This window comes from Babesia bigemina (genome assembly GCF_000981445.1).
Source record: "Babesia bigemina genome assembly Bbig001, chromosome : I".
Classification (NCBI taxonomy): domain Eukaryota; phylum Apicomplexa; class Aconoidasida; order Piroplasmida; family Babesiidae; genus Babesia; species Babesia bigemina.
The window spans coordinates 797,633-823,596 of NC_027216.1; the positions used below are offsets into that span (position 1 = coordinate 797,633).

The following is a 25,964-nucleotide window of genomic DNA, read 5'->3' on the forward strand; positions in this document are numbered from 1 at the left end:
TTTGGCTAAAACGGATTTTGGAACTAATATTGTGGATATAACAAAAATTAAAAACAAGATGTCGCAAGATCCGTTGTGCATAGCCGCCACATGACGGATGTCGGAATCGATCTCACATTTTGCGATAAAGCAGCACTATCACGACCAGCGCAAACGCTAGTATATATAGGGCATAGTTGGGCCACCACGAAGAGCGACGACGTTCAGCCGTATGGTTCAACGCAATGTTGGTCTCCAGCGTGTCCTCAAAAGCGTGAGCCATGTTGCTTTCGATGTTGTCTGCAGTTGTGTGGCACAGCTAGTGATATGCGCAAACCTAATTGGTCGCCCTGGTACTCCACTACGTCCCCAATTTGGACGTACAGGTCCTGGATATCATATATGTTGCTTCTCAACTGCTGGATCTGCTGAGAACGCTCCTCGATCATCCGCGATTCGACCGGGTGTGTAAACCTGCATTGACATTTAGCTATTTGGAGTGAAGCACATGGGCATACCTCACAGGTAGCGTTTCCTGCTCGACCTGCAGTGACCCGCACGCCGCGGTGCTGCGCAACGTCATCTGCCGAATATTCAACACAATTCCCACCTCGGCTCATGATCAGTATCGCGCGCGGATTCAGGAACGGGTATTTCGACCGTGCCCTGCGACATACGCGATTGCAGAGCATCCAACTTGTCCAAATACTCCATGAGCTCCTTCAAAAGCGAGTCGTAAAGAGCCGTCGACTCCTGATGGCATATGGCAGTTGGTACAGGGTAGACAAACATTCATCGACGACAGCTCCTCGTAGTATTCATGCAGGTTGGTGAGGATGCGCGTGGCATCACTCTTTCGGTCCTTAATCGCACCCGCGCTGAGCAATGATGATGGCATATCAAACTTGTTCATACATAATCTCTGATTTCGATTTTAATGCATCTTCCTCTTCAGCCTATCATCAAATGTCTCCGAAGAGCGTAATAACACCCACCTCTACAAGAATCTTGGTCACGGCCGTGCGGAAGGCTTTCATCGCTGCCTTGGCTCGGTTGGCGGCCTTCGTGTTGCGCGAAGCCATCGCCGCCAACGTCGATTTGACGTGCTCGCGCGCCATTGTCGAGAGAAAGGGCCGATTCAGAGCAGACGGCGGCGAGACACACGCAACGCGGCGCCACTCCCCACTCCGTACGTGATTCTACAGTAAAGGTGCCATATACACGCACACACCAGACCGATACTTATTATATTAGATGAATGCCGATGCTTTCTTTTTCTTGGCGCCCTTATGTAGCGCGACAATGGGCTCCTCGGATTCCGGAGCCTCGCGCACCTTCTCCTCGGAAGGGGTTGCGATCTTATTATGTTCGGGGTCGTAAGCCTCGGCCTTCCGCCTACGCTTCTCCGCGCCCTTCGAGCGCTGTGTTTCCAGCTTCTCGAGCTGCTTCCGCCGCTGCCGCTCCTCCTCCAACATGAAGTACTCACCGGATTCCAGTAACAGATCCTCTTTGCGCGGTGTCTGTTCCGGAAGCAGCAGCCCGGTGGACTTCTTCTTGACTATCTTCACCTTCTTGCGCTTCACCGTGCGCTTCTTGAACTGAGGCAAAAAACGCTCCCAGTTTTCCTGCACATCCATATAAACAGGGGAACGACTAGCGCAACGAAGAGTTGTGGCCAATGTATAGACACCAACGATCACTATAAACCCCTAATGCGCATTCAAGCATCTGCCAAACAAGCCGACTACAAATGACGAGGAAAAGAAGAATGCATCGGATGAATCGATGGTGTTTGATCATAAGGCACATTACAAATCGCACATTGCGTTCGTATTGAGCGAACACGAACCCTCGTACGACATTATATCACCATGAAAAACCACTGATGCAAGAACTAACGTTTTTCAGCGTTTCATCCTTCTCGAGCTCGCGCTTTATCATCAGTTCCTTTATATGGTAGACGGGGTGCACGTTTCTCATACAGTCTTCTACGATTCTGCGTGCGATCTTGATGCCTTTTATGGAACCGATGATAGACACCGTCTGGCCCTGGGTCAAAATGTAGCACTGCGTCAGAAGCTCGAGAGCCTTGAGCGTGGAGCCACCGGGGCCAACCAGCCTCTGGCGACGCTTCACGAACTTCTCCTTATTCCGAAGAATACCCCCAATCTTCACTATGTCGCAGAAGACGCCGTCCTCGAGGATGCGCTTGGCCTGTGGAAATGGCACGCTGCGAGCAAGCAGCTTGATCATGTCGCGCGCCTTGATGATGATGTAAGGGTCCCATGTTTTACGGGTCGTGAACACGGTCATAGAACCCTCCACGAGGTCCAGCTCGCACTTGATGTGGTACGCAGCCAGCGCACGCTTTACATCGCCCCAAACGGACTGCAGGTACTTCTCCCGATATTTGGGGAACAGAGTGGCGAAGGAGCTCTCTTCCAGCAGCGGAGGTTTGTTGTCTTCCTCTGGGAAGGGCTCAATTTTCCAATGGTCGACGGTCTCATCATCCCAGGGCTTGTCGCGGCGGTACTTGTTGTGACGCTTCTCTTCCGCCATCACTGCCACACATCAACCGGGCATCTCGATTTCAGGGCGTCGGCAACGAAACGTGAAGCAGGGCGTTGGAATCCTCGGACGCGACGACGCTATGGGGAAGCACTCAACACACATCGGGGTGCCGCGGTGCCGAACTAAAGCAAACTAAACGTTAAACCGAAACAACATCATTTCCAGAAAGTAAGCCTTCGGCATACGCCGCGGCAGCCGCAAAGTTTGGGGATGATAACCAGGGGTGGCTCTGAACACGGTTATCGCAAATGTGTCGCGACCTACCAGCGCGGCCTGCGGCCTCAACCGGCTCCTTGGATCCTTACACAGCACACCGCGGATAAAGCTCTCGAACTCGGGGTCTATCGACTCCCCTGCAGCGCGAACACAGGCCAACTCATTATCGATGTCGAACTGGGCAATGTTGGCGAGCAGCTCCATAGGAGCTGATAGAGGGTCACGCAGGGGGTAACGACGAAAGTATAGCATCCAAAGAGACGATCCAAACGCCCACATGTCAGCGGCTGAACCGTCGTACGAATCTGAGGGGGGGTTGGAGAATTAGACATCCTAACCCACCGGACGCATTGGAGGCAATCTCCGGAGCAAGAAAATAGTAGCTACCACGAGCACCGGTCACTTGGCCGTCGCTTGTCATCATCTGAGATTGGCTAAAGTCCCCGAGCTTGCAGCGGCCGCTGGCTTCCATGAACACGTTGTCTGGCTTCACGTCGCCGTGCGCCACCTTGATGCTGGCCACTGAGCACAGTTATAGCCGGCACAGCGGACCCACAGTAATCGAGCGCTTGAATCACGTCATGGGCAATGCACCTCAGAACGTCGCGAGGTATGTGTGGAATCTTGGCGGAGCTATCTAACTCCATGAGGCTCCCGCATTCACACCACTCTAGCACTGAGGGCTTTTACGGATTGGAGGCGCCACCTACCGAGGTCTATCTCGTTGCCTACGGCGCTTTCATCTTCCATATGAAGGTCGAAACCGCTCACGCATACGCAGCGGACGCAGCGCTCGTGCTGGACCAGCAGCTGGATGCTGATGGATCGACGGAGGTCGGCGAACCAGCTCTGGCGGACCAACCTCCCCGACGAATTCCTGTAGCGCCTTAAATGCTCCAGATCTTCGCGGTAGATTCGCTTCAGAGCGTAATGTTTACCAGACGAGTCGCACGAGAGGTACACATCCTGGCACGTCCCGTAGTGCAGAAGCTTGACAACAGAAAGTTGTAGCATTAGGTGTGTATAAAATGCGACATAGACTTCCAGAGTTATGGCGGAAGCGGAATGAACGAACACACCGGGGACGTGATAGCCCCGGCCGCTGACACCATCTTACGGCCGCCGGCGCGCACATCGAATCTGCCATGGCGACAAAACCGACTCAGACGCAGCGTATCACTAACATGTGGACCTCACAGGCACATATGGCGCCTATGTGGCGTGTAACACTAATAATTACGGCGCCGTACTCGCCAACTGACACAATACCCAGCAAACAGCCGCCTGCAAAATGAAGGTTAATACGCCGCGGACAGCGATGATGATCGCAGTGTCTGTAGCACTGGTTGCTACGCATACCGTGGTTAAAAGGGCTGCAGCAGAAATGTGGTCCGTCAAAGACATGTTTAACAACGCCGTTGAAAAGGTCACCAGTTATGCAATTAACGCCAGGACAATACAGTACGTCGACGACAAGGATTTTGGCCCGAAAGGAGAAATGATGCAAACGGTGGAACTCGCTCCGGGGCAGTCTATTAAATACAGCTGCGGGAAACACGGTACAGCAGCAAAAGGTACATTCGCATTGGTCCCCTCTGACCCACGCAAGCACATTCTCGCACCTAAAGGAGATGACCCCTTTGAGGTTGCACTGAATAGGATACAGCCAAGCTACAACGTATACCGCTCCGACCGCTCGTTGATAGTTGAAACGTTCCAACGAATTGGCTTGGACCACCTGCTGATCGACTACGCCGACAACGCCGTCATCATGGCAAAGGATAACGAACGGTTCAGCATGAACCTCCTATGTGTATTCGTACCGGCGGATGTGAATCTGGCGCCCAAGTATGGGTGGCTTCAAATCAAGTTCAAAGAGGTGCTCCCCATGGCCTATGGATGTGGCAGTGCTGGGTTCCACTTGTTCAAAAACGCGATACCGCTGCCTCCCAACCCATCTGACGAGAGCATCATGGAGGCCTCTAGACGCAGGATAGAGGCTGAACCTGGCATGGTTATTGGCATATACTGTGCGCCAAACGACCACATTTACCCCAGCGACTGCTTTCGTAAAGTCAAGGCGAGAGACAAGAAGGGAGAAACAACCAACTATTTCAGCGATCCCGACTTTAAATACCGAAATCTAAAGGGAAACATCCGACTCATGAAGGTAAAGGCAGGAGCTATGGGATTCCCCGCTTTTACATGCTACTGCAAAAATGCAGAAAATCAAACGACTGCGGCACTCACAGTAGCGATGAGTCGCAAGGAAACATGCGACTTCACGAAGCTGCTCGAATTCTACGGTATGCAGCACATTATACCCCGTTTCCTTTGCTATAAGCGGCTTGGTCGAGGCAAATCAGTGCGCCTTGTCGTCGATAAGTCAGACGGAATGATTGACCAAAACCGCTTGGTAGGCGGGCTCACTCTTCACCCAGAGGATGTCACCAACATTACATACCTATCGATGAAGTCACAAGAACGGATGAAGAAGGTCCGTATCGACCATTTAATTGGTAGCGCAGGATTGCGCATCACGCAGAGGGAAAACAAGGACAACTACATCTACGACTTCGATGTAACAGATGACGCTATTATTGTGCTCAAACAGCCCGTAGCGAATCTTACATACGTATACGATTTCTACGACAGGTTCCAGGATACTCCAAAAACCTTCACAACCCTCGTATCGTTGCAAATCGTTCCCACGGATCCCTACACTCACGGATGCGGTGTCGGTTATTCTGGCTTGTTTAATAACGAAGGGGTTGTTTTTGAAAATACGCACGTCAAAACGGGCAAGACGGGCTACCACACCCAAGTGAACTGCACGGTCAACGGATGGTCAACCTCTCCGGTTGGATTCTACTGCCCAAAAGATCATATACTGGAGCCTTCAGATTGTTTCACCAGCATATTCCTGGGGTCTACTGATCGTACAGCTAAAATGGCTGATTACGCGCCACTTGCTCGGGTGATTAACGCACCAAACCTACGCGTTATCGACTTTTCCGCGCCTAACACCTCTGAATCCAAAAGCACGTACTCGGATGCAGCCCTACAATGCAGGTGTAAGACGAAGGACGGAACTATAGTGGCGACAATCACCGTTACTCTGAACAAGCCGCAGCAGCACTAGGCTAAGCTCAGTATCCGTTAATTACTACCGCGCAAAAACGCCGCAGAAAGTTTATACCAACCGGAAATTTACCAGATAATTGTTCTAAATTAAAATCACCACGCTGACTGTAGCCACACTGGCTGTAGCCGTGCGGTTATCGTAACCGTGGGTCGCACATGTGAATGTGTACTCGGACTGTTGTAAATATCCTTTCAATAACACGGTTTATCTGTAGATTGAATTATCAACGTGTTGATTTGTCTGTATTTAAACATTTTCACTTTTATGTGCACAAAATTGTAATACGTACTCTGATTTCTTACACCGTGCGCAGCACCGTAGAGTCTGAATGGTATCCTATATTTCTATTAACATGTCAAATAACGATTTGTAGAGCTGCTCGTGAAGATATCGCTGGCTCTTTCAACCGGCAAGAAGTCAACTTACAACTATAACCTTATGGATATAATTGTAATGAATGTTTCACGTTGCTCCTAAATACTCTACAAAGCGCAGGGAGTTTTTAACAACGGGTCTCGTGGTCGAAACTAATTTTCTTTCTTACATATAACACTCAAAAACGCTATATTATTTCATGTCAATATGAGCTTAATGACGCGTCAGATGCTCTGTTAGGGAGTATGTATCATAGAAGTCTCGAGCGTGACAGTGTCAACGCATAATGAGCAGCGTATATCGGCAAGCATCTATGTGCATTGTTCCGTCTAATCGATATGTAACTTTACGGTGGTTACTAAAACGCTGTATACGTGCTATTTGTTGCAGCCAAAACTCCGCCACAATGGTCAATTTTTGAATACAAACGATGCTACAAACTGTAGAGAATGGATTATGTTAACACAGAATACCATCGAACACAACCAACCGGATGAAATACTGGCGATTCAATGACTACCATCACCATTGAATCCAGGAACACTAATTTGGGCTGCTTTGGGGTTACATTTACATTAATTATGCCGGTTGCTGCTACCGAAAATTTTGTGTATAACCATCACTGAAAGTATTTCCGTAATCGGTGTGGCAGGCGATCCGTATTGCATCGACTTTACCCATCGTGCACGAAAAGCCATAACTTTGCAAGATGAGACCCATACATATATGGTGTACTATTTCTCTCAGTACAACTCAAGAGATTGCCAATAATTACATTACATATTGTACTACAGTTTCCTGTCACCAGGTTTGACGCCAAAGCTTATTTGACGGCAGGTGGGTTCTTATCGGTCATCGGCTGGCGCAGATCGAGGGTGATCGACGCATGGACTCTTCCGTCGGGGTCGAGGCACCGGCACGAGAGCTCGTCGTTAGAGTACTTGACGCGGCGTCTCATACTCTTGGGTACGTGGAAATCCAACACACGGATGTTCGCACTGTTTATCGGATTCGCGTGCGGTGCGTAGTCAGCCAGGTTCACAACTCGGCCAGACTCCGTATGCAGCATCTCGCCGAAGCAGCCAGCGGGCTCCAAAGTGTAGTGCTTGGGGCAATAAAACCCGACGGGACTCAACACGTACGGGTTTATCTTGCACACTGTCTCGTATTCGTGCTTCCCCTGATGCAGTTCGAAACCCTCGTATCGGAACAGATCACGGCTGTCCACACCACAACCGTACGTGTGTGGGTCAGTAGGGATTATGGGGAGATTCACATCTACGGACACATCCACTGGCTTTGGCCCATCCATCCGCGTTGCTCTCCACTTGTAATGCATTAATTGCATCTCATTTTTCAAAACCCAAACGGAATCCGGCTTGTAATGAATAACATACTGAAGTTTGCCGACAGTGCTATGTTGCGCTATTGACAACTTTTTAGCACCAATGAACTGGTGAATGCGCATTAGGGTATTTTTCACTTTGCCTGGTCCAATGGTTACATAATGTGTCGGATCTGTAGGAGTGAGGTTACTTTCGACATTTCCTAAGTATCCTACATTCCACCGTCCATTAGGGGGCGCCGATATTGTGAGTCTGATTCCGGGCCTCAACAACTCCATTACTGCCATCGAGTGTTGTAAACTTCTAGTATTATACTGCAAAGTTTGTACCGGATTCACCTCTACGTTCACATGATTTCGTAGAGAGAGCTGTCTGCCCTCCCCATCAGGGGCCATGCACTGGCAGCTTACAGAAAATTCCTTGTCCATTGCTTTCGGCGAAATCTTAAAAAGCTTGAGCCTAGTATGCACTTCGTAACCCCTTATAGCCGCTGCGCTTTTGTCATCTAATTCATATCGCTCAATTAACCCGCCCAATTTACGCATATCATGTTTTGAGACACAATCCTCAGGAAACAAAACCTCACCAGGTTTGCAGTATATACCAAATAAAAGATTGGGCTCGGGATTGATGCGACATACCGCATGTTGTGCCCTGCTTTTGTAGCTATCAAATCGATAAACCGAATTCTTGAATAGCATGTCGTTGCCACTTTCACATCCGTATGCCATGGGATAAACGTACTTGAACTTGATTTCGAGCCATTTGTAGTAGGGAGGCTGGCTCTTATCATGTGGCTGGTACTTGCAGGCATAGTTGATGCTGAAGTTGTGGGGATCCTTGGCCATGATGAGGGCGTTGATGGGATACTTGACCTTCACGAAACTGCCTGTACCCCGGTGTTTGCTCGTCTCAATCTGCAACATGGTACTGCGCGAAATGTTACGCAGCAGGACTTCCTTGGATATGGCCTCTTCCAGGTCATCACCCTCGAGCGGCAGCAAGGTTTTAGTCATGGGGTCGCTGGGGTACAGCGTAAACTCTCCCCCGAGCGGCGTGCCGTCATCGTTACCGCAAACGATATTGGCTTCGTGGGGCTGACCTAGGGTCACTCTATCCAAGGTTACCTCATACTTGATCGAACCGCTTTTCCCGGTGAATATCAGGGGCGGGGCGGGAGGCCTACCATGCGGCGTACGAGCAAACGCATTTTCTACAGCGCATACGCACGCCAGAGCTGCACCTACAAGGACACTAAACCACATCATTTTGGTGAAGCAGACACAATCGTAAAAGGAATCTTCAATGAATACGAAATGAATCTGAAGTTTGTCACTGACCGCTTAAAATATTTACTTCTGATTCGCCGATCCACACAAACTGCGGTGTCTATGGAACATAATGCCACATGCAGTTTCAGCGATGTTCATGTCCAAATTGTATTAGAGATCGCTTTTGCACACGTATTTATATTCACGCCCTTATGGATGGGTGCCATGCGGTATCTACAATCTGATCGCATTGCCATGTGACAAAACTGATCGTTATTGATTTAGAATATGCAGAATAACGTCAAAAGTGGTTTGTGTCCCGTATATTATCACTAATGTATTGCATTGCTGGGTGGCACCATGCAATGCGGTCCGAATGCTTTAGCATAACTGATAATCTAATGCTGTAGACTTATAGCCGGCTTTATGCTGCAGCGTCTATCGTATTGTGCTAATATGAAAGTTATTGGGAATGAAGGCTCGTGAACTGTAAGGAAACTTGTCAAGACTGCATTTTGTGAACACAATTAGCAATAAAAATGGATGGAAGGAGCCACTACGTGGTTATTGAAAGTGGCACGTTCTATTTGAATGATGCGTTCACTACGTGTACACATTATATTGTAGGAAAGGAATGGGGAATAGCGATCAATATTTCAAGTAATGATGCCTTCGCGTGAAGTCCAACTCTGATCCGAGATAATATATTCATTATGTAAAGCCCATCCGTTACTACTAAAGTACTGACAAATAGTGTGTAATGATTGTATATGAAACATGATAACTATGCATTTTATTAGCGTAAGGATTACGGTTACTATACCGCCATTAAATTCGACTTGGCGACGCTTACAACATTTACATGTACAAACCAACCATATTTTACAACTCCAGCAACCAAACGCACATCCACGCGTACGTTGTGTATGCGAAGGTTTTCACAATCACAATACGTGCCATTCCTGGGCATTAACAACTCTGCACAGCTCTAAAAAACGGAACCAGGACGTAATGGCAGTTGGACATGCGATTACTTAGTTGAGACATACACAATAGGTTTTGAATGACTCTATTAGTGTTTAATGTGTAACATGTATAATACAAATGCTTTTACGGAAGCTCTGTTGAAGCTGCGTGGAACTGTGAGTAATCATTTACCACCACGCACTTCATACGTAATGGTTATTAGTTACACTCGATATATACTACCATTATGAGCCGTGTTAGAACTGATAAAGGTAACTTGTGCCAGTATAAGTCGCTATGTTGTATTACTGGCGCAGGGTAAAATTTATATAACATGCGTATCGTAATAATTGGAAACTCTGCCATATTATGGGTTGTAAATATACCACTCAAAGTCTGGGACTGGTCATTGTCTCCTTATATTTAGGTTGGACAACACTAAATGGTTAGACCTGAGTATGCAATAAAACGGCACCATCGATGGCGATACTCTGGAAGTTGCCAACCTTCGCTCAACTGATGCTATTGTTTAACAATTAAAACGCAAACCTTATAATTAGTTTCCGTTTTCTCTAGACGATGTAAGCTAAATGTTTTGTGGATTTGTTATGCATTGGTTTCGCCTCATATCCATGATGGATCAGTCTGCTTCTAGCAGCAACGAACCCTTAGCAATCCCAATCAAATATAACTGGATACATTGATATATCTTGTCTCTTTTGGCGTTATAAATGTTTTAAACCTTGGTTTTTATACCCATTAATCATGTCCCTCAATCGGGATGCGACTGTAGCAAGTAGAACAATGGTACGACACCTTTACCAAACTAACGCCATGTACCGTTTCTTTACGTTAAAACGTTGTATCATCCACTATTTATAACCGTTTTATAGGTTAATATCATTTTGCATTTGCAAATCCACAACAATGGCAGTGGCACTGTTCGAATTAATATGCAGCAGTCACGATCACGTAAACGGTTAAAAAATATCCTCACTGACGACACAATTACCAACAAATTAGAAGCCATTCCTCAACACAGCGTTGCTTATTTTGTTGAATTGCCAGTACGTGAACTGGTACACCTGTCGGCGGCTGCGAATTGTAGCTGATGTGCGGCATTTATAATTTGCTAACGTCTTATTTTATATGACACTGTTCTAACTGTATTCTGTATACATGGTAATACCATTAAATCCTCCTCTAGTTAATTCAACAACACTACAAATGGGAGCCTCATATAGAGACCAACAGCGACCAACGCTACGCTGTTAATGGTAACACAGTTGGAAAAAATTCACTGACTATAACTTAAAGTTTGTGAATATAGGTACTGTACTGGCATGTTAACTATAAAAACATATAAAACTCCGAACAAGGAGATGGTCGCCTTCTCGATGAGTGCTGCGCCGTCTAAATCAATGCCAAGGTATTCGACTTATTACAACCGTAGATGAGACGTGCAAATCAACGCTATGAAGTGTGATGCCAAACACGCATATGGTGGTAAGATGATTTACGAGAAGCAGTGGATGCCAATTGCTATTTTGATTTGCATCCATAATTGTTGTGTCAGGATAGGTATACGTGGGAAACCTCTGCATCATAAATCTATGCAGATCATAGAGGCGGTGAATGAGAATACACTGGTGTTTAATCTGTATGCAAAGATGGCCACGTTTGGCACTATTTATTCATCTCATAGTGCACGTGATACATACGAGGTTCGCAGGAAAATTAATGCATAAGTTGAAAAGGTCATAACAATGAGTTGTGAATGGCAATGACACAAAGTCACTTTTATATGATAACGGGACTTATGAAGGTGCAATTCGATGGCCATATGTTTTGGTATAAGATACGTATTTTAGAATACAACTTGGCGTGGCACGCCGGTGCGAAAAACGCAGGCGTAGGACCCTTTTTGTTAATTACTTTTTGGGAAATGTGAAAGTTGCGTTAATATCAATGCGTTAGGTTGCTATGAATGCGAATTTCTGGTAAACAAAGTACACTGAACTCGCCTGACAACTCATCGCCTTTTTACGCTGCTATTGCTCTAAAGCGTTGAACGATTTAATATGCCCAATTATAGGCACATTTATCACACACAAAGCCGTTACAGCTATAACATAGTAATCAAAAAAACACTGTCGACCCGAATACCGAATAGACGCGCGGAATCGTAAGCTGGCTGTTGTGCATGATTTCGGCATCACAACAGTAAATATGGCCTTTTTAATTACAACAACCATGTGGACAAGTTATGATTTACAAGACCGTGCCCATATAGATTGGTAAAATAGAAGAAGTGAGTGAATGTGGTTAATGCTAGGTTACCAGTATTACATTCGCTGAGGCATTTGTGTACCCGTGCCGACATGCGTGCAATGATTCAAATAGATGATACGACGATTCAAGGGGGCGTATTGCACATTTATTGCACACCGACTGCATTGATGTGCTTGCATTCCGTCCAAGCAATTCATGCTGCAAGGTTTCCACACACTGAGCAACCCAGCGTAGCATGAAGACTGAGCTAGGGATCCAGATATATAACACACATTATTTGGGATGCTTTTTTGGAGGTTTAGTTACCGTTATGCGCATGTTTGACACTATCAAAATGCGGTAATGACGGCAAAAGATCGATGGAATACGACGAAGAAGTTATGTTCCGTTGAAGGCACGCTAATCTATATTCACAGGAGCCACTGTGATGTAACGGATTCCCTTGCAGTTCATCAAGACATATTTTGATGCCTTTGACAAAATGTGTGACCCTGCTGATTTGTATTAGACGCGGTATCGGTGCCACCAAGTTTGGGACGAAATATGTGCGATATAAATCTGGACGATGTTCTTACAAACCAGCGTTCTACTCCAAAATCTGCGTGTCGTAAAGACGCAAATACACGGAACACCGCTTGCGTGTAGTTTCTGCTCCGAAGCACAGTGGCGTGCTTGATTCACCGACAATCGATGATCGCGGCTTCGCCCACAAGCGTTTGCAACGTATGTAAACTAATGTAGAGTAACGCCCGGTTGTCATGTGCTGACAAGCGCTAGAAATAATTGTCTCGTCCACTGAGCACAAGAAGATTTACGTTAATCACGGAAGACAGTACGAGGAATGTCTGCCTTCCCCATGTGACTGCAGTGTTGGTAACGAACAAGCTCCGCAAGACGCTGCGGGCTGTATATAAAACTGTCATCGACCCATCGTATCATTTTTAACATTCGAGTGTCACCGGAAATTGTGCTAACGTCTCTGCGTTCCGTATGTGCGATTTTGCGTTCAACTTGTCTACCCAATGACTCGCGTACTGCATGTCACGTTTGTGGTGTGGAGCTGTGTAAAACACACACCTTTGTTCTCAACATATTCCAACTGCCGCCTATACGGCACACAGAAGGGGATTTGTAAACTGTAATTAGACACGCAACCCTTAGAAGGCAACGCTGCTTGCGTTATGCTCCCCCCCCACGAATACAGCTGTTTAAATACGCGGTATATTTCGTGAGCTACCTTACAAGTAGGCAAAACATTCACTAGTTTATAGAAGTCGGCCGATTTAGAAGTTCTTCTCACAATGGTCTACAATGCGTTGACTGACATCCCTCGTAACCTTAAGGAAGGTATTGACTGGTTGCTGGCCCTGAAAGGAACTGATTCTGAAAATAACATGACGGCTTTGGGTACCGCTATTCACAAATTTCTTGTAACCAAGCCTGTCGGATTCATGCAGGTGCCAGCACTGGAGAACGTTAAGCAAATTTCCAAGGAATTTATGGAGCAAGAGGAAATTAAGGGTCTTTGGCCGATAAGTGAGCTGTTGGAGAGATTTACTAAGCCTATGGATAAATCGCCCGCTGTTTTCTACAGCAAGTTTAACGTTGATGAAAGCGATTACAGTAACGTCGTTGTACGCCGTGGTGTCAAACCTGAAGATATTGCAAAAGATATTTCCGAAGTTGTAGACGGTTGTGAAAAGTTTCTGGAAGAAGTAAAAAAACCCGACCAGTACGAATCTGCTTACAGTGCAGAAGCCACGTGGGAGGCATCATGTTCCGAAAACCCGGAAGATTGCGCAGCGGTATTCGTGGGGATTGCGCCCATGTTGTACGCAGGTCTACGTTCTTTACGGAAGGCGAGCAATAATGAGCAATTGAAGTGCCTGCGGTTGTATAAAACGGGTTTTAGTTTGGAAAAGGTATTGGATGCCATGGGTTACAAGGAGGCAGATCTTAAATCTAACAATAATGGTTCATACATCTTCAAGGCGTTGCGAAGTGTGAGCTTCCGAATGTTGGTGACACTTTACGATCTCTCCGGGTTCTGGGCTTTCTATGAAACGGACACACCTGTACCTGGAGGTGCATTATCCGCAGAATCTACATTACGTGCAAAAGCTCGCGAATTCTACATGGGCGAAAAGAAAAAGTATGGAATACCAGGGGTTGACGTTGACATGGGTTTGGTGAATGCCTGGAATACTAAAACATATCATAATAAGCGTCCCAAAATCTCTACTGCTTCCGCTACAGGCAACTTCCAGTCTCCTGGTGCGCCCACAGTGGCGAACTTGGACGCTGCTAGCCCATTTTAATGCATATCATGTTTATTCATGTAGCTAAGGACTCTTTCTTTCAATAAGTTTGTTAATTATATGTTGATGTGTAATACTTCTTTGTCGTGTCTACAGCCCATTATACACATACCAACCGATCTACCTAGTAAACAACCTTGTAGATATCGTATTAAAAATGTAGTCAGCGTATTAGTGGCCGAGATGTAGGAATAACTGCTGTGACCCCGTCGCCTCGGAAAGCGCTAGAAATATTTGATACTCCATCTGGATTCCTCGGGAGTACAATCGCCAATGCGCCAATTGCAATTATCAACCAATACATTTTGCAGGGACACATAGATAAAGGAGGGTGAAGTGGGAGCACCTGGTGGAGAAGGAGTTCAACTGTAGCACCTTTTCAATTTGTTGCCCTATGTGTTGAGGAACATTAAATCGAGCTAATACTATTGTTCTGTTAATGACCCTTGTTGCCTAACAGGGTGTATGCCCTCATGGGTGGCACCAGTTACGATCGGCGACGTACCGACGTGAATCACGCATCCAACAACAGCGTGAGGCGGAAGCCCCGTAACGCCTAAAACCGGGCTTAGGCACGTTGCCACATAGCACAATATAAAATGCGAGAACATAACAATAATAACAGATTACCATTTTAACCAGCCATGATTAACTAGGCAGTGTTAATTATCAGGTGTAAAAAGGAACTCACTGTCGGTACGTGATGTTGTGATGAGACTTTGTGCTGCTACTTCTGTGTACCTGCGTCGCCGTGCATACAACGGTCAACATTAATGATATGTAGAATTAAGGTCAATATAAGACATCGATAGACGTGTATTAATTGTCGCGCTTGTACTGTACCCAGGTAATTCATGCTGCGGTGGATTCACACACTAGGCCGCCCTTTCACGCGAGGTCGCAGATAGACACACCGACACACTTCTTCTAGCCTCTCATACAATTATTAACGTTTCTCACACGCGCCTGGGTGACGGCCTAACGCCTCTCCAATAGTGCAGGCTCTGATGCACACCAACTCACCCTTCATAGCCCATTGTTCTTACGCGATTACTCACACCGCGCCACAAAGTTGAATGCAGCTCAATTACTTAACGAACGCTATTATAAGTTTACCCTGTTGTTGCCGGTTATGTGGGCTGCGTGATGTTGGATGCTGGAAGGCAGCGTTGAGGGCGCACGGCTGTTACGATACACTTCACGAACGCAATGCAGCGACAATACCTTCTCTTAAACTGTGACACAAGGAGTGCCTACGCTGTCACCTTGACGTAACGATTTCTGTGGCACTAGAGCTCCTTCTAACAGTCATTCATCCTTGCAAATAGTCTTCAGGCGAATACGGATCTCCAACGCGGCGAGAGTATGCATTATCTTGCGCTTCGTTACGACGCATATAAGTTACATGATTGCCAGTAGATTCAGTACTAATGCAAATCAGTATGCTACGCGATATAATAGCAGTGATTTCAATTGCGATGATATCATCGATTATATAACCGACGATACGAACAATCCAATGACATATGCTACACTCACCTAAAAGTGATATTCCTATTAGATTATACAAATTCATGCGCTTGAAAATCACGACGATGGAAATTAGGGGAAGGAGAGGCAGACATTCCTTCATTGCCAACTGCTGCTGCTGCTTCACATCCCTTCGCCTGCACTATTCGGTGTACTTGTTACTAGTCGTCAAATAACCCATTTTTAGATTCCTCGCAAGCGATTCCATCTAGCGTTTATTCCTTTGAGGAGCCATTTCGCAAACTAATTGACCACGGATGTATAGCTGAATGATTTCTCGTAACATAGAAAGCCACCCGAACTGTCGTACACGTGGGCTCTCGAAATGTTTTTCCGACACTAGCTGTTGTCAAATACACGTGGTGTTCACGGCTAACACATCTGTTGATGCGTTATTTTATCAGCGGAAGTCGAACCACATAACACGCACCTGTAATGAAAGATATAAGAATGCGAATTCTCCACTCAGATTGCCCTTGGTTGCACGAACGTTGGATATTTTCGAGGTTTAGAATAACTAAGTAACTAGGTTTGCGGGGACTCACGAAGTGCCTGATAGGGTGCAATCTGGGGTTACGACTTCGAGGCTTATCACGATGCTGACAATAAATGCCTGTGACTGCGTAATTCAGTTAGACAAAGGCCACCAATAGACATATATTCGCCCATATAGGGTGAAATCCAGACGGTCTATCCACCCACTCCCACCGGTCGCCCAACGTGCTCAGGCACCGCCGCAGTGGTTGCTCACCCAAATCGGGGGCTCAGTGAAGTCCCATTGTAGGTGCCGTATTCTACTCTTTGTTGCGTGTTTATGGCATTGCCGAGGTTTCAAAATGCGAGCAGCGATGCAAACCTCCAAATTGCATCTTCCCGATGCCTGCGGTAGACAATGCCCAACTAAGTGGTTGTGACAAGTAATCCCACAGCACAGTCTTTACAGGGTCCACGGCCGTTCACGCTAGTTACAAAAAGCTACGACAACACCAGAACATGTCGTTCGAATGGCAATTACAATTAGCACATTTCATGTAAAAACTATGCATACTATAAAACGAATATTAAATATAAAGGCACAGATTCTTAACTCTAGGAGTTTCCGCTCGTACGTGCACCAGGCTTAACGACCGGAAATCATAAACGGACATATGCAATTAGCACTCCGGAGACGAGGATATCAACTAATAAAACCTATTGGAGACATTGTTGTTCAGGTATGAAAGTATGAAGACCTTTTGATGTATCTCCTCGTGAAACAGTAAAAACAACATAAGGCTATCAAAGTGGCGCCTTTTGTTTTCAGGCACTTAGTTAGCAGTTAATATTACCAATTTCAGAGTTACAATCGTACCAACACCAGATACATAACACTAATTACGCTCGGCAATCGGACGACGTGGAACTAGGCCGCTAAACACGAAAATTGAATCATTTCAAATGTTCTCATCTGTCATATTCAAAATAACGAGAAGCAGACAGCCAGCCCCGTGTCACCTGATTATAGCATGATTCTAATCGTTGATGTATGGATCAGCAATCACTTGTGTACTTCCATCAATTCCAATCACGTGAATGTATGGTGAATGTAGAAATCTTAATCACATCACATCCTGGAATTTATCTTGTTCATCCCATTATATATATATATATATATATGTATAAATATAATGCAACAATACGACAGACTCATCGATTCCTGGGATTAAGTAAAACCGTCTAAGACAGGGACTCGAATGAGCCTCAATACTCAACATACATTAACTGCATTAAGAAACACCGAATCACGCCCACTGATGAATCACAGATAACGAATTTCACTAACACCACTCAGGCTTCGTATTCATTAAAGATTCCTTTTACGATTGTGTCTGCTTCACCAAAATGATGTGGTTTAGTGTCCTTGTAGGTGCAGCTCTGGCGTGCGTATGCGCTGTAGAAAATGCGTTTGCTCGTACGCCGCATGGTAGGCCTCCCGCCCCGCCCCTGATATTCACCGGGAAAAGCGGTTCGATCAAGTATGAGGTAACCTTGGATAGAGTGACCCTAGGTCAGCCCCACGAAGCCAATATCGTTTGCGGTAACGATGACGGCACGCCGCTCGGGGGAGAGTTTACGCTGTACCCCAGCGACCCCATGACTAAAACCTTGCTGCCGCTCGAGGGTGATGACCTGGAAGAGGCCATATCCAAGGAAGTCCTGCTGCGTAACATTTCGCGCAGTACCATGTTGCAGATTGAGACGAGCAAACACCGGGGTACAGGCAGTTTCGTGAAGGTCAAGTATCCCATCAACGCCCTCATCATGGCCAAGGATCCCCACAACTTCAGCATCAACTATGCCTGCAAGTACCAGCCACATGATAAGAGCCAGCCTCCCTACTACAAATGGCTCGAAATCAAGTTCAAGTACGTTTATCCCATGGCATACGGATGTGAAAGTGGCAACGACATGCTATTCAAGAATTCGGTTCCATATAATGGACATATTAATGACGTTAGAATATCTCTTTGCCGTTTAAAACCGGAACCTGGAATGATATTTGGAATATATTGCAAACCACATGAGCAAGTTGTGCCTCCAAACTGTTTCACGGACGATCAAATTGCGGAACTTGACAACGCAATAACTCCCCTACTATTACCAAACTTAGAAGTATCGGATAATCCCAAATACACCGTGCCTGCGAGACTGAAACTATTCAGAATATCGGAGAATGGCCTCAATAAGGATCTGAAAATGACATGTCAGTGCAAGGGCTTCGGTGGTATTAGTGCTCATCTCTCTTTAAGCTATGTGGTGGATGAGGTCGTCGATAGCGTCAGTTACATGGGAGATAAAAGTTTAGATCCAAAATTTAAAATTCATTTCCAGATGCACACCATGGAACCTAATCATACGTATAAAATACTTGTTCCACCAGAAGGCTGGTTTAAAGTCGGAGAGTTAGGTTCCGTTGGCACAAGATTAGCGCCAAAGCACCCTGACATCAATACATTCAATGCTTCACCTATGGGACCCAACCATGCCACAAAGCTGACAGACGTAGTCGGTTCGAAAGGATTTCAGTTGACCAAAAAAAAGAACGGAAAACTCAGGGAGTTTACTATGAATTTCCCCAAAGACGCCCCACTGGTTTTGAAAAAGGAGATGCCCTTCATATATTACGATTGGGTACTTAAAAGAAAAAGTGGGCGTCGGCCAGTAGATAAAAACCTAAGGATTCTTTATAATATAATCCCTACTGATCCATTCACGTACGGTTGTGGTGTGGACAGCCGTGATATGTTCCGAAAGAAAGGTTTCGAGCTGCATCAGGGGAAGCACGAATACGAGACAGTGTGCAAGATAAACCCGTATGTGTTGAGTCCCGTCGGGTTTTATTGCCCCAAGCACTACACTTTGGAGCCCGCTGGCTGCTTCGGCGAGATGCTGCATACGGAGTCTGGCCGAGTTGTGAACCTGGCTGACTACGCACCGCACGCGAATCCGATAAACAGTGCGAACATCCGTGTGTTGGATTTCCACGTACCCAAGAGTATGAGACGCCGCGTCAAGTACTCTAACGACGAGCTCTCGTGCCGGTGCCTCGACCCCGACGGAAGAGTCCATGCGTCGATCACCCTCGATCTGCGCCAGCCGATGACCGATGAGAACCCACCTGCCGTCAAATAAGCTTTGGCGTCAAACCTGGTGACAGGAAACATCATTTGACGTACAGTAATATGGTAGTAACAGCAATTTCACAAACTAATAGGTGATTGATGCTTTAATGGCACCAAAAAGTTGCATATAGCATATAGTATGCGTCTTTATTTGATTTGCGATACTTTAATGCATTTTACATCCGCATAGAATAAAATACCAGCAGTATGAACGTGCTGTGACCTGCTCCACAATCAAAATTGTGAACCAATATGCATTCTATCAACAAAGCACTTCATTATAAGAAAGTATACTATTAATTACAGATTGAATTCGGTTGTAGTTCTGAAATCATCATTACCATTCATGCATAAGACATTTCACGCGAACATTCATGGCCCCCAAAACCTCTATGAACGCTCGTAGTCTAATATACGAATATGTCAGAACATGACACCCGTATTACTATCTGCTCGCTAGCGATGATCTATCGTTGTCATCACAGTTTCAGTTGACCGCTGCTGTGGATATCTAGGTAGCATATGTAAGGTCTAGACATTCGGTAGTTTACTATTCACCTGCTCATCACAGTAGATCCGCAATAACATTATTTAGGCGTCCGACTGCGAGAGTGGCGGTATTCACGGCCGTCCAAATCATGCTACTTGTTGTGCCCCCTGCGCCGGCATTAGGCGGCAAAAAAGTCCCACTCAAATTCTTTAACCCTTCTTCCAAAGCATACAAATATATACGATATCCGTCAGACGTTACATTGGCAATTTTTTCGCGTGGAACATGTGTTATTATCTTATACCACGCTTCAGCAACTCGCTGCAGTGCTTCAAAAGTAGCCACAGCGTCTCCTATATTGGATTCTATAGTGATACCAATTTGACGCTTATGAACGCTTTTATCATCACTTTCAATGTCACATACCATTGGGGACTTGAACTGTGGGTTAATTTTTATTTCACCATTGCCATCGGATCCGTCAACATGTTGTCTGCAGGTGGCTAATGCAAGATCCCTCGCCATTAATGTTAGAGGAGAGAGCATTAAGGTACTAAAAACGAGATCCTTCTCATCGATAAAAGCAGCATCCCATATTACATGTGACGCGGTTGCAATCCATGTTGCCGTTCCGATAGAGTGAAGTTCATCGACCGTTCCGGGATTTCGCTTTATAAAGAGTTGCATGAATGCGTAGATTTGAACTCGTTGCTCGTAAGTCGTTGTTTCTACAAGGGAGAACGACATGATCTGCTGAAACACTCGTCGGCGGAACATAATGCCGTAATCGTTTAGGAGGTGTCCTGAGCTCAGCAGCAGCTGAAGGATAAATGAGAGGCAATTTAGCCTATCACTAGCATTGTGTACAGTGAAGCACTCGAAAAAAAGCGGGACATCATCCATTTTGACTTCAAACCGTAGCAGGAGGTATTTGTTCACGAGTTGGTATAGCGGATCCTCCGGCTTTGTCACTCGGCGCACCACTTGCGACGCTAGTAACACGTGTAAAGCATCATTGCCTGATTTAGCATATAACTGGCACCGCTGTATGAAACATATCAAAGAGTGTAGCTGATATACACCAAATAGTCCAACACGACGAATCTTGAACGGCCCACTGCTGCCGGGAAGAGCGCTTCGTACAATGGCCGCATCGATCATATTTTGAATAATTTTGTTAACTATACCCAGAGCTTTAAGCGCGTATTTGCGCGTTTTGTCGGATACAAGGCCAAGTATACAAAGCTCAACCACTCCGTTTCTCACGACCTGCTCCATGAGCACGGGGCTGAAAGATTCTCCCAACGCAACATTAAATTGCATATGCTGTATCTGAGCATATATTCTTCCAGCGGCTTCGGTCGTTTCTGATAGTGAAAACCACTTGGCGAATCGGTTGGGAGCGTAATTATGATCGAGTTGAATACCACGAATCTCCATCTGTCTAAAGGTGTCTTCAAATTCAAGTTTGTATTGATACAGTTGGTCGCACAACATCCCGCAAAGGCGCCCTGTTAAGAAGGGAACCAAGTATTCGACATCGTATATATAAGGGTCACCTACAATGAGTTGCTGCATATACATACTATTGCTTCCTAGAATCTTGTTGATAAGTGTAATAGCGCCAAAAATATGATCGCTGCGGTTGTTAGCTTTACGCACTGCAGGGGGGAAAAGAATAGCCAGATTGCGAAATGTGGTCTTCAAATTTGTTGTTTCCGACCCGCGTTTATATGGGAATTTCAACAGAGTCATAGCCACTCGTTTGGCGTTCATACATACCCAATTGGATGCATTGGATATACATGCGAACCCTGATATCATTGTTAACCATCCACGGGAGACACCATGGCTGAGGTTGCCACGGTCGCCGGAGGTGGTGCCAGATCCCTCGACATTCATTAACTTATTTGTGTCTGATGCGCTCTCACAATTCATAGACGATAGACCATTGACGCATGTGAAATCTTGAAAGGCCGGTAACCTAAGGGGCATCGACTTCTCGTCACCCACCATGCGGCTGGCTACCGTCACTAAAGTCATGATAACATCTTTTAACGCAAGATCACTCTCGTCATATGAACACCTATAGCAACCTTTCAACGCTTCCAGTATGCGGCACACGGCAGCCCGATCGAATGTGACGTTTGACGTATAACGAGGTCCAACGAATCGTACCAACGACCGCAACATCGTTACGTGGGACGTCAGGAGGTTTGACTCGATAGTGTCGCCAATAAAATAGTTGGGCCTGTTTAGTTCACATACTGCGTCTGTCAGTTTTAACATGGGTTTTGATTGCAATAAAGCAATTGCCGTTTCTGCCTCAGATGCAGGCAGAGTTTCCGCCAATCGAGAAGCTATATCCATTATGTATTTTATGAACGCAAATTCACACTGCAACATATCTTTACACATGCACCTATTTTCAGGCATGATTAGCTGCTCCATTACATCCTTAAGAACCTCCGCTGCCTGGTATTCCAGGAGAGATGGTGGTACAACCTTTGAAAGCTTTGAGATGGCTAAAGCCGCTGCCGTTTTGTGAGTGGCATTTTCACGATATCCTGAGCATATCCGACGCAATATACTCGTGAAACGTTCTTTGAAATCCACGGAAGATGTGATATGCTCGGGTTCCAATGTACATCGGCACTTGAGGTACAGCAGTTGCATCCACCTGCACTACGTCAGTTTCGTTAATTTCTACTTACCTTATATCGTCGTTGAATTCTATGCCCTCGAACGTGGACGGTGCCACCTCTAAACGATTGTCATCGCCTAACAAGTCCACAAGGATTGAAAACAAGTGGGTATACAAATTGAACGAGTCCATTTGTAAGCACCTGTCGACAAAATGTGCATACCTGTCCTTGCACCATTTTTGCTTGATAACGCTGACACCATTCAATTCTGACTGCCTTGTCGATAATACTTCAATTATTATGCGTCCACATTGTTGCATGAACACCGTGTCCGTGCAAAATTTATCGACAGCATCTATCACAACGAGACATGCCCTCAGATACGTGTCCTGTACTGGCACCTGCTTATCGTTGCTTGGCATTTCTGCATCGAATGCAATCTTTGATGGCGCATCTACCATCACTGCCGCCTTTTGTGGTTTCATAGTGCCGTAAGCCTCTTTCACAATGTCGTGTTTTGCCAGGAGTGCCTGGATGACACGTTTTGCGTGCCCCTTCAACGCTCCTGACGAGGGGTTACCACAGGCTCGTAGTATGTACTTCGCGTATTGTAAAGGGTCTATATTACCCTCTTCACCCGTGTTGCGCAACGCCACCACCATGTTTACACGCCTGTTTCCACATGATTCGCACTGCAGGGCGTCCTTTGAATCGATGCATAGGTGCAACAAATATTCGAGTGATAGGCGCAGAATAAGTGGACCGTCAAATTCCAGACTTGTAATGCAATTGACGCACGTGTACTTTGTCGGCGGATTCTCAGCTTCTTTTTGCGTCAGTGACCCCAGAAGCGCGTCTAATGGCATCTGCACGCAGTGGTTGAATATCTTTAGGAAAATGTGATAATCCTCCTGACTCTGAATGGCACCCATCCACGGAGATGGATCACTGGGAAACACACCACTGCCTTTTAACACTTGGTTAACATAATGTTCGCACTTATGCATGTAGCTTTTGATGAGCGGTTCGTCCCATGAGTTACGTTGCATGGCTGCTTTGAGTTCAGTGTAGCGTCGTAGGACAAAGTTAAAGCACATGCTTTGCACCTTGTTCAGAGCTACCCCCTTGTGTATCTCGCCCACGCCTATGCTGAAGAGGCAGTCTACCAGTGCCATGTCGAGTCGCAGCACCGACCGCAGCTTTTTGGTGCATATGGTTTCGTCATCGGTGTTATTGATTACAGCTGCAAACTCACTGGCATTGTCTATTATCACCTTTTCTTTTAAGAGCTTACACGGGTCGTACAAACTCCTCCCTTCTCGTATCCCTACGAAGATGCCGTACAGATGCAGACATTGCAGCCATTCCGTTAGGCCATCATCGTCGTCTATCTCTAAGATGATATCACCCGACTCTTCTGTTACAACCGATTTCAATTCGTTTGACAGCATAATTCTGGTTTCATTTTTGATGTTAAGTGATACACTCGGCCCATCTGCAGCAGTCTGATCTTTCGGTGCAGGTTTAACATTGAGCAGCGTCTTGAAGTCTGGTATGGTGTTGCACATCTTTTCACGAACGTCTGGATGAATATCACAGCACGATTCATTCCCCGCTGAACTAGTGACGAACCTCATGAGCGCCACTAGCATGCGCAGCGTTCCCAAACGTGCCCAGCGGTTGTTGGATAGTAGCCCGGCGTTGAAGAACGAGTGATTAAGGAACGACGGCAGATATTCCAGCGCCTCCCCCTGATTTATTTGAAGTCGCGATATGTGCTTAAACCATTGAGTGGCAAATTTGACCAGCACGATGTGCTCCAGCACCCCATTGAACCTGCATCGCAGGGCGGGCATATAGTGCCGCCCGAGCTGCGCGTTCGCTTTCAAGAATGGGAGCAAAATCTCTACGATCGTCAGTTGCATGGCATCGAATTTCAGCAGCACTTTGGCCAGCGTAGCGACATCGCACATATCCTTTACGTTAGTGACGAAGTCCCGGAACGTGGCAGCAACTGTGCCGTTTAGGCGTATCATCCACTCATGCTGCACATTAGGCATCGTTGTGATCTGTCCAATGGCGTTGGAAAGCGCGCCCGCAACTGCGGCGATTACATTTTCAGGCAAATCAGATCTCTGCGCGTTGCACAGCGTGATCGAGAGTGTCGCGCACTGCGTGCTGATGACGTTCGCCATGACCAGTATGAAGAGCCTGATGGTGCAAATGGAATCCAGCAGCCCATCCTGTTTGACATGCTCGAATATTTGGTGCAGCACCGTAGATCTCCGTATGATGTTGAAGCCTTTGAGCCCGAGCATCAGAAGTATGCAGAGTTGCTTCTTGGAGTTGGCATGGCGCAGCTCCACGACGTCTGCGACGTCACAAGTGTCGCCACTCGTCGTCGGCAGAAAGTCGCGCAGTCCCACATCTTCTACGACCCCGCTGTCCACCAGCCCTGCGTAGAACCGGGAAACCGAGAATGCGCTGCATGCCCCCTTGCGTACGGCGTGTTTCCCCAAGAACTTGTGGAAAGTGAAAGCGGTGAGGAACACACGGACGCTTTCTTCGGGCGCCGCGAGCAGGCATTCTAGCACAGTGCTCAGGAGGTAATGGAGCGCTGTGTCCCCTAGTGCGATAAGCTGCGGTATGCGTTCGCATAGTCGGGTAAGAACGTGGTCGGCAAGCTGTTGTTTCAGTTCCGCCGCTGGACAGCGCTTAAGCATGAACCACAGCAACGCCAACCCCGGCTTCTGGGCCTCCGGCTCATCGCTTGTGAGAAGGTCGAAAACCTCTACCGCCCTCGGTGACGCGGCGAGGTACCTGTTTACAGCCGCCGCATCGTCGTTGAAAGGCCGGTAGAGCACCTGTTCGTGCTTCGCTTGACCGGTGTTGGCTTTTTTCTTGGGTTGCTGGTCGCTATCCGCCAAGGTGTACGACGGACATATTGCTTGAAAGTCCCGGCGAACTATGGCCGCGGCTACCTGTAGACCGGTCACACAATACTCATTTTCCATCGGCCCACGGTCTTCTGGGCGTTGCCGAGTTGGCTTGTCGGCGATGGCGTCGCGTTACGCCGGCTCGTGCGTGTTCGCGGTCGTCGTTTCGCCCTCCACACACCAAAGGCTGGGTCAAGCTTCTGCACAATATTGTCTAAATTC

The 25,964-nt window shown here is 46.6% G+C and overlaps 9 protein-coding genes across 9 annotated transcripts; 4 read left to right on the forward strand and 5 right to left on the reverse strand.

Annotated features, from left to right (window-relative positions):
- Positions 1-112: 112 nt before the first annotated feature.
- Positions 113-1,097, reverse strand: BBBOND_0103500 (hypothetical protein, conserved; the record flags this gene model as incomplete). Its single annotated transcript, XM_012910768.1, has 7 exons — positions 113-279; positions 317-453; positions 498-548; positions 590-732; positions 770-857; positions 895-935; positions 975-1,097. The coding sequence occupies 7 exons, from the start codon at positions 1,095-1,097 to the stop codon at positions 113-115; spliced, it is 750 nt and encodes a 249-aa protein (XP_012766222.1).
- Positions 1,098-1,229: 132 nt separating this feature from the next.
- On the reverse strand, positions 1,230-2,538 carry BBBOND_0103510 (Ribosomal RNA assembly protein mis3, putative; the record flags this gene model as incomplete). The annotated part of the gene is made up of 2 exons (XM_012910769.1): positions 1,230-1,604; positions 1,879-2,538. The coding sequence occupies 2 exons, from the start codon at positions 2,536-2,538 to the stop codon at positions 1,230-1,232; spliced, it is 1,035 nt and encodes a 344-aa protein (XP_012766223.1).
- Positions 2,539-2,689: 151 nt separating this feature from the next.
- On the reverse strand, positions 2,690-3,878 carry BBBOND_0103520 (hypothetical protein; the record flags this gene model as incomplete). The annotated part of the gene is made up of 6 exons (XM_012910770.1): positions 2,690-2,779; positions 2,815-3,071; positions 3,109-3,288; positions 3,323-3,442; positions 3,477-3,756; positions 3,846-3,878. The coding sequence occupies 6 exons, from the start codon at positions 3,876-3,878 to the stop codon at positions 2,690-2,692; spliced, it is 960 nt and encodes a 319-aa protein (XP_012766224.1).
- A 179-nt stretch (positions 3,879-4,057) lies between these two features.
- On the forward strand, positions 4,058-5,908 carry BBBOND_0103530 (membrane protein, putative; the record flags this gene model as incomplete). The annotated part of the gene is made up of 1 exon (XM_012910771.1): positions 4,058-5,908. The coding sequence occupies one exon, from the start codon at positions 4,058-4,060 to the stop codon at positions 5,906-5,908; it is 1,851 nt and encodes a 616-aa protein (XP_012766225.1).
- Positions 5,909-7,109: 1,201 nt separating this feature from the next.
- BBBOND_0103540 (hypothetical protein) lies at positions 7,110-8,900 on the reverse strand (the record flags this gene model as incomplete). Its single annotated transcript, XM_012910772.1, has 1 exon — positions 7,110-8,900. One exon carries the CDS (start codon positions 8,898-8,900, stop codon positions 7,110-7,112), a length of 1,791 nt encoding a protein of 596 aa, XP_012766226.1.
- Positions 8,901-11,344: 2,444 nt separating this feature from the next.
- On the forward strand, positions 11,345-11,617 carry BBBOND_0103550 (hypothetical protein; the record flags this gene model as incomplete). The annotated part of the gene is made up of 1 exon (XM_012910773.1): positions 11,345-11,617. One exon carries the CDS (start codon positions 11,345-11,347, stop codon positions 11,615-11,617), a length of 273 nt encoding a protein of 90 aa, XP_012766227.1.
- A 1,845-nt stretch (positions 11,618-13,462) lies between these two features.
- BBBOND_0103560 (hypothetical protein) lies at positions 13,463-14,479 on the forward strand (the record flags this gene model as incomplete). The annotated part of the gene is made up of 1 exon (XM_012910774.1): positions 13,463-14,479. The coding sequence occupies one exon, from the start codon at positions 13,463-13,465 to the stop codon at positions 14,477-14,479; it is 1,017 nt and encodes a 338-aa protein (XP_012766228.1).
- A 3,411-nt stretch (positions 14,480-17,890) lies between these two features.
- BBBOND_0103570 (hypothetical protein) lies at positions 17,891-19,681 on the forward strand (the record flags this gene model as incomplete). The annotated part of the gene is made up of 1 exon (XM_012910775.1): positions 17,891-19,681. The coding sequence occupies one exon, from the start codon at positions 17,891-17,893 to the stop codon at positions 19,679-19,681; it is 1,791 nt and encodes a 596-aa protein (XP_012766229.1).
- A 555-nt stretch (positions 19,682-20,236) lies between these two features.
- BBBOND_0103580 (hypothetical protein, conserved) lies at positions 20,237-25,820 on the reverse strand (the record flags this gene model as incomplete). The annotated part of the gene is made up of 2 exons (XM_012910776.1): positions 20,237-22,841; positions 22,876-25,820. The coding sequence occupies 2 exons, from the start codon at positions 25,818-25,820 to the stop codon at positions 20,237-20,239; spliced, it is 5,550 nt and encodes a 1,849-aa protein (XP_012766230.1).
- Between the last annotated feature and the right edge of the window lie 144 nt (positions 25,821-25,964).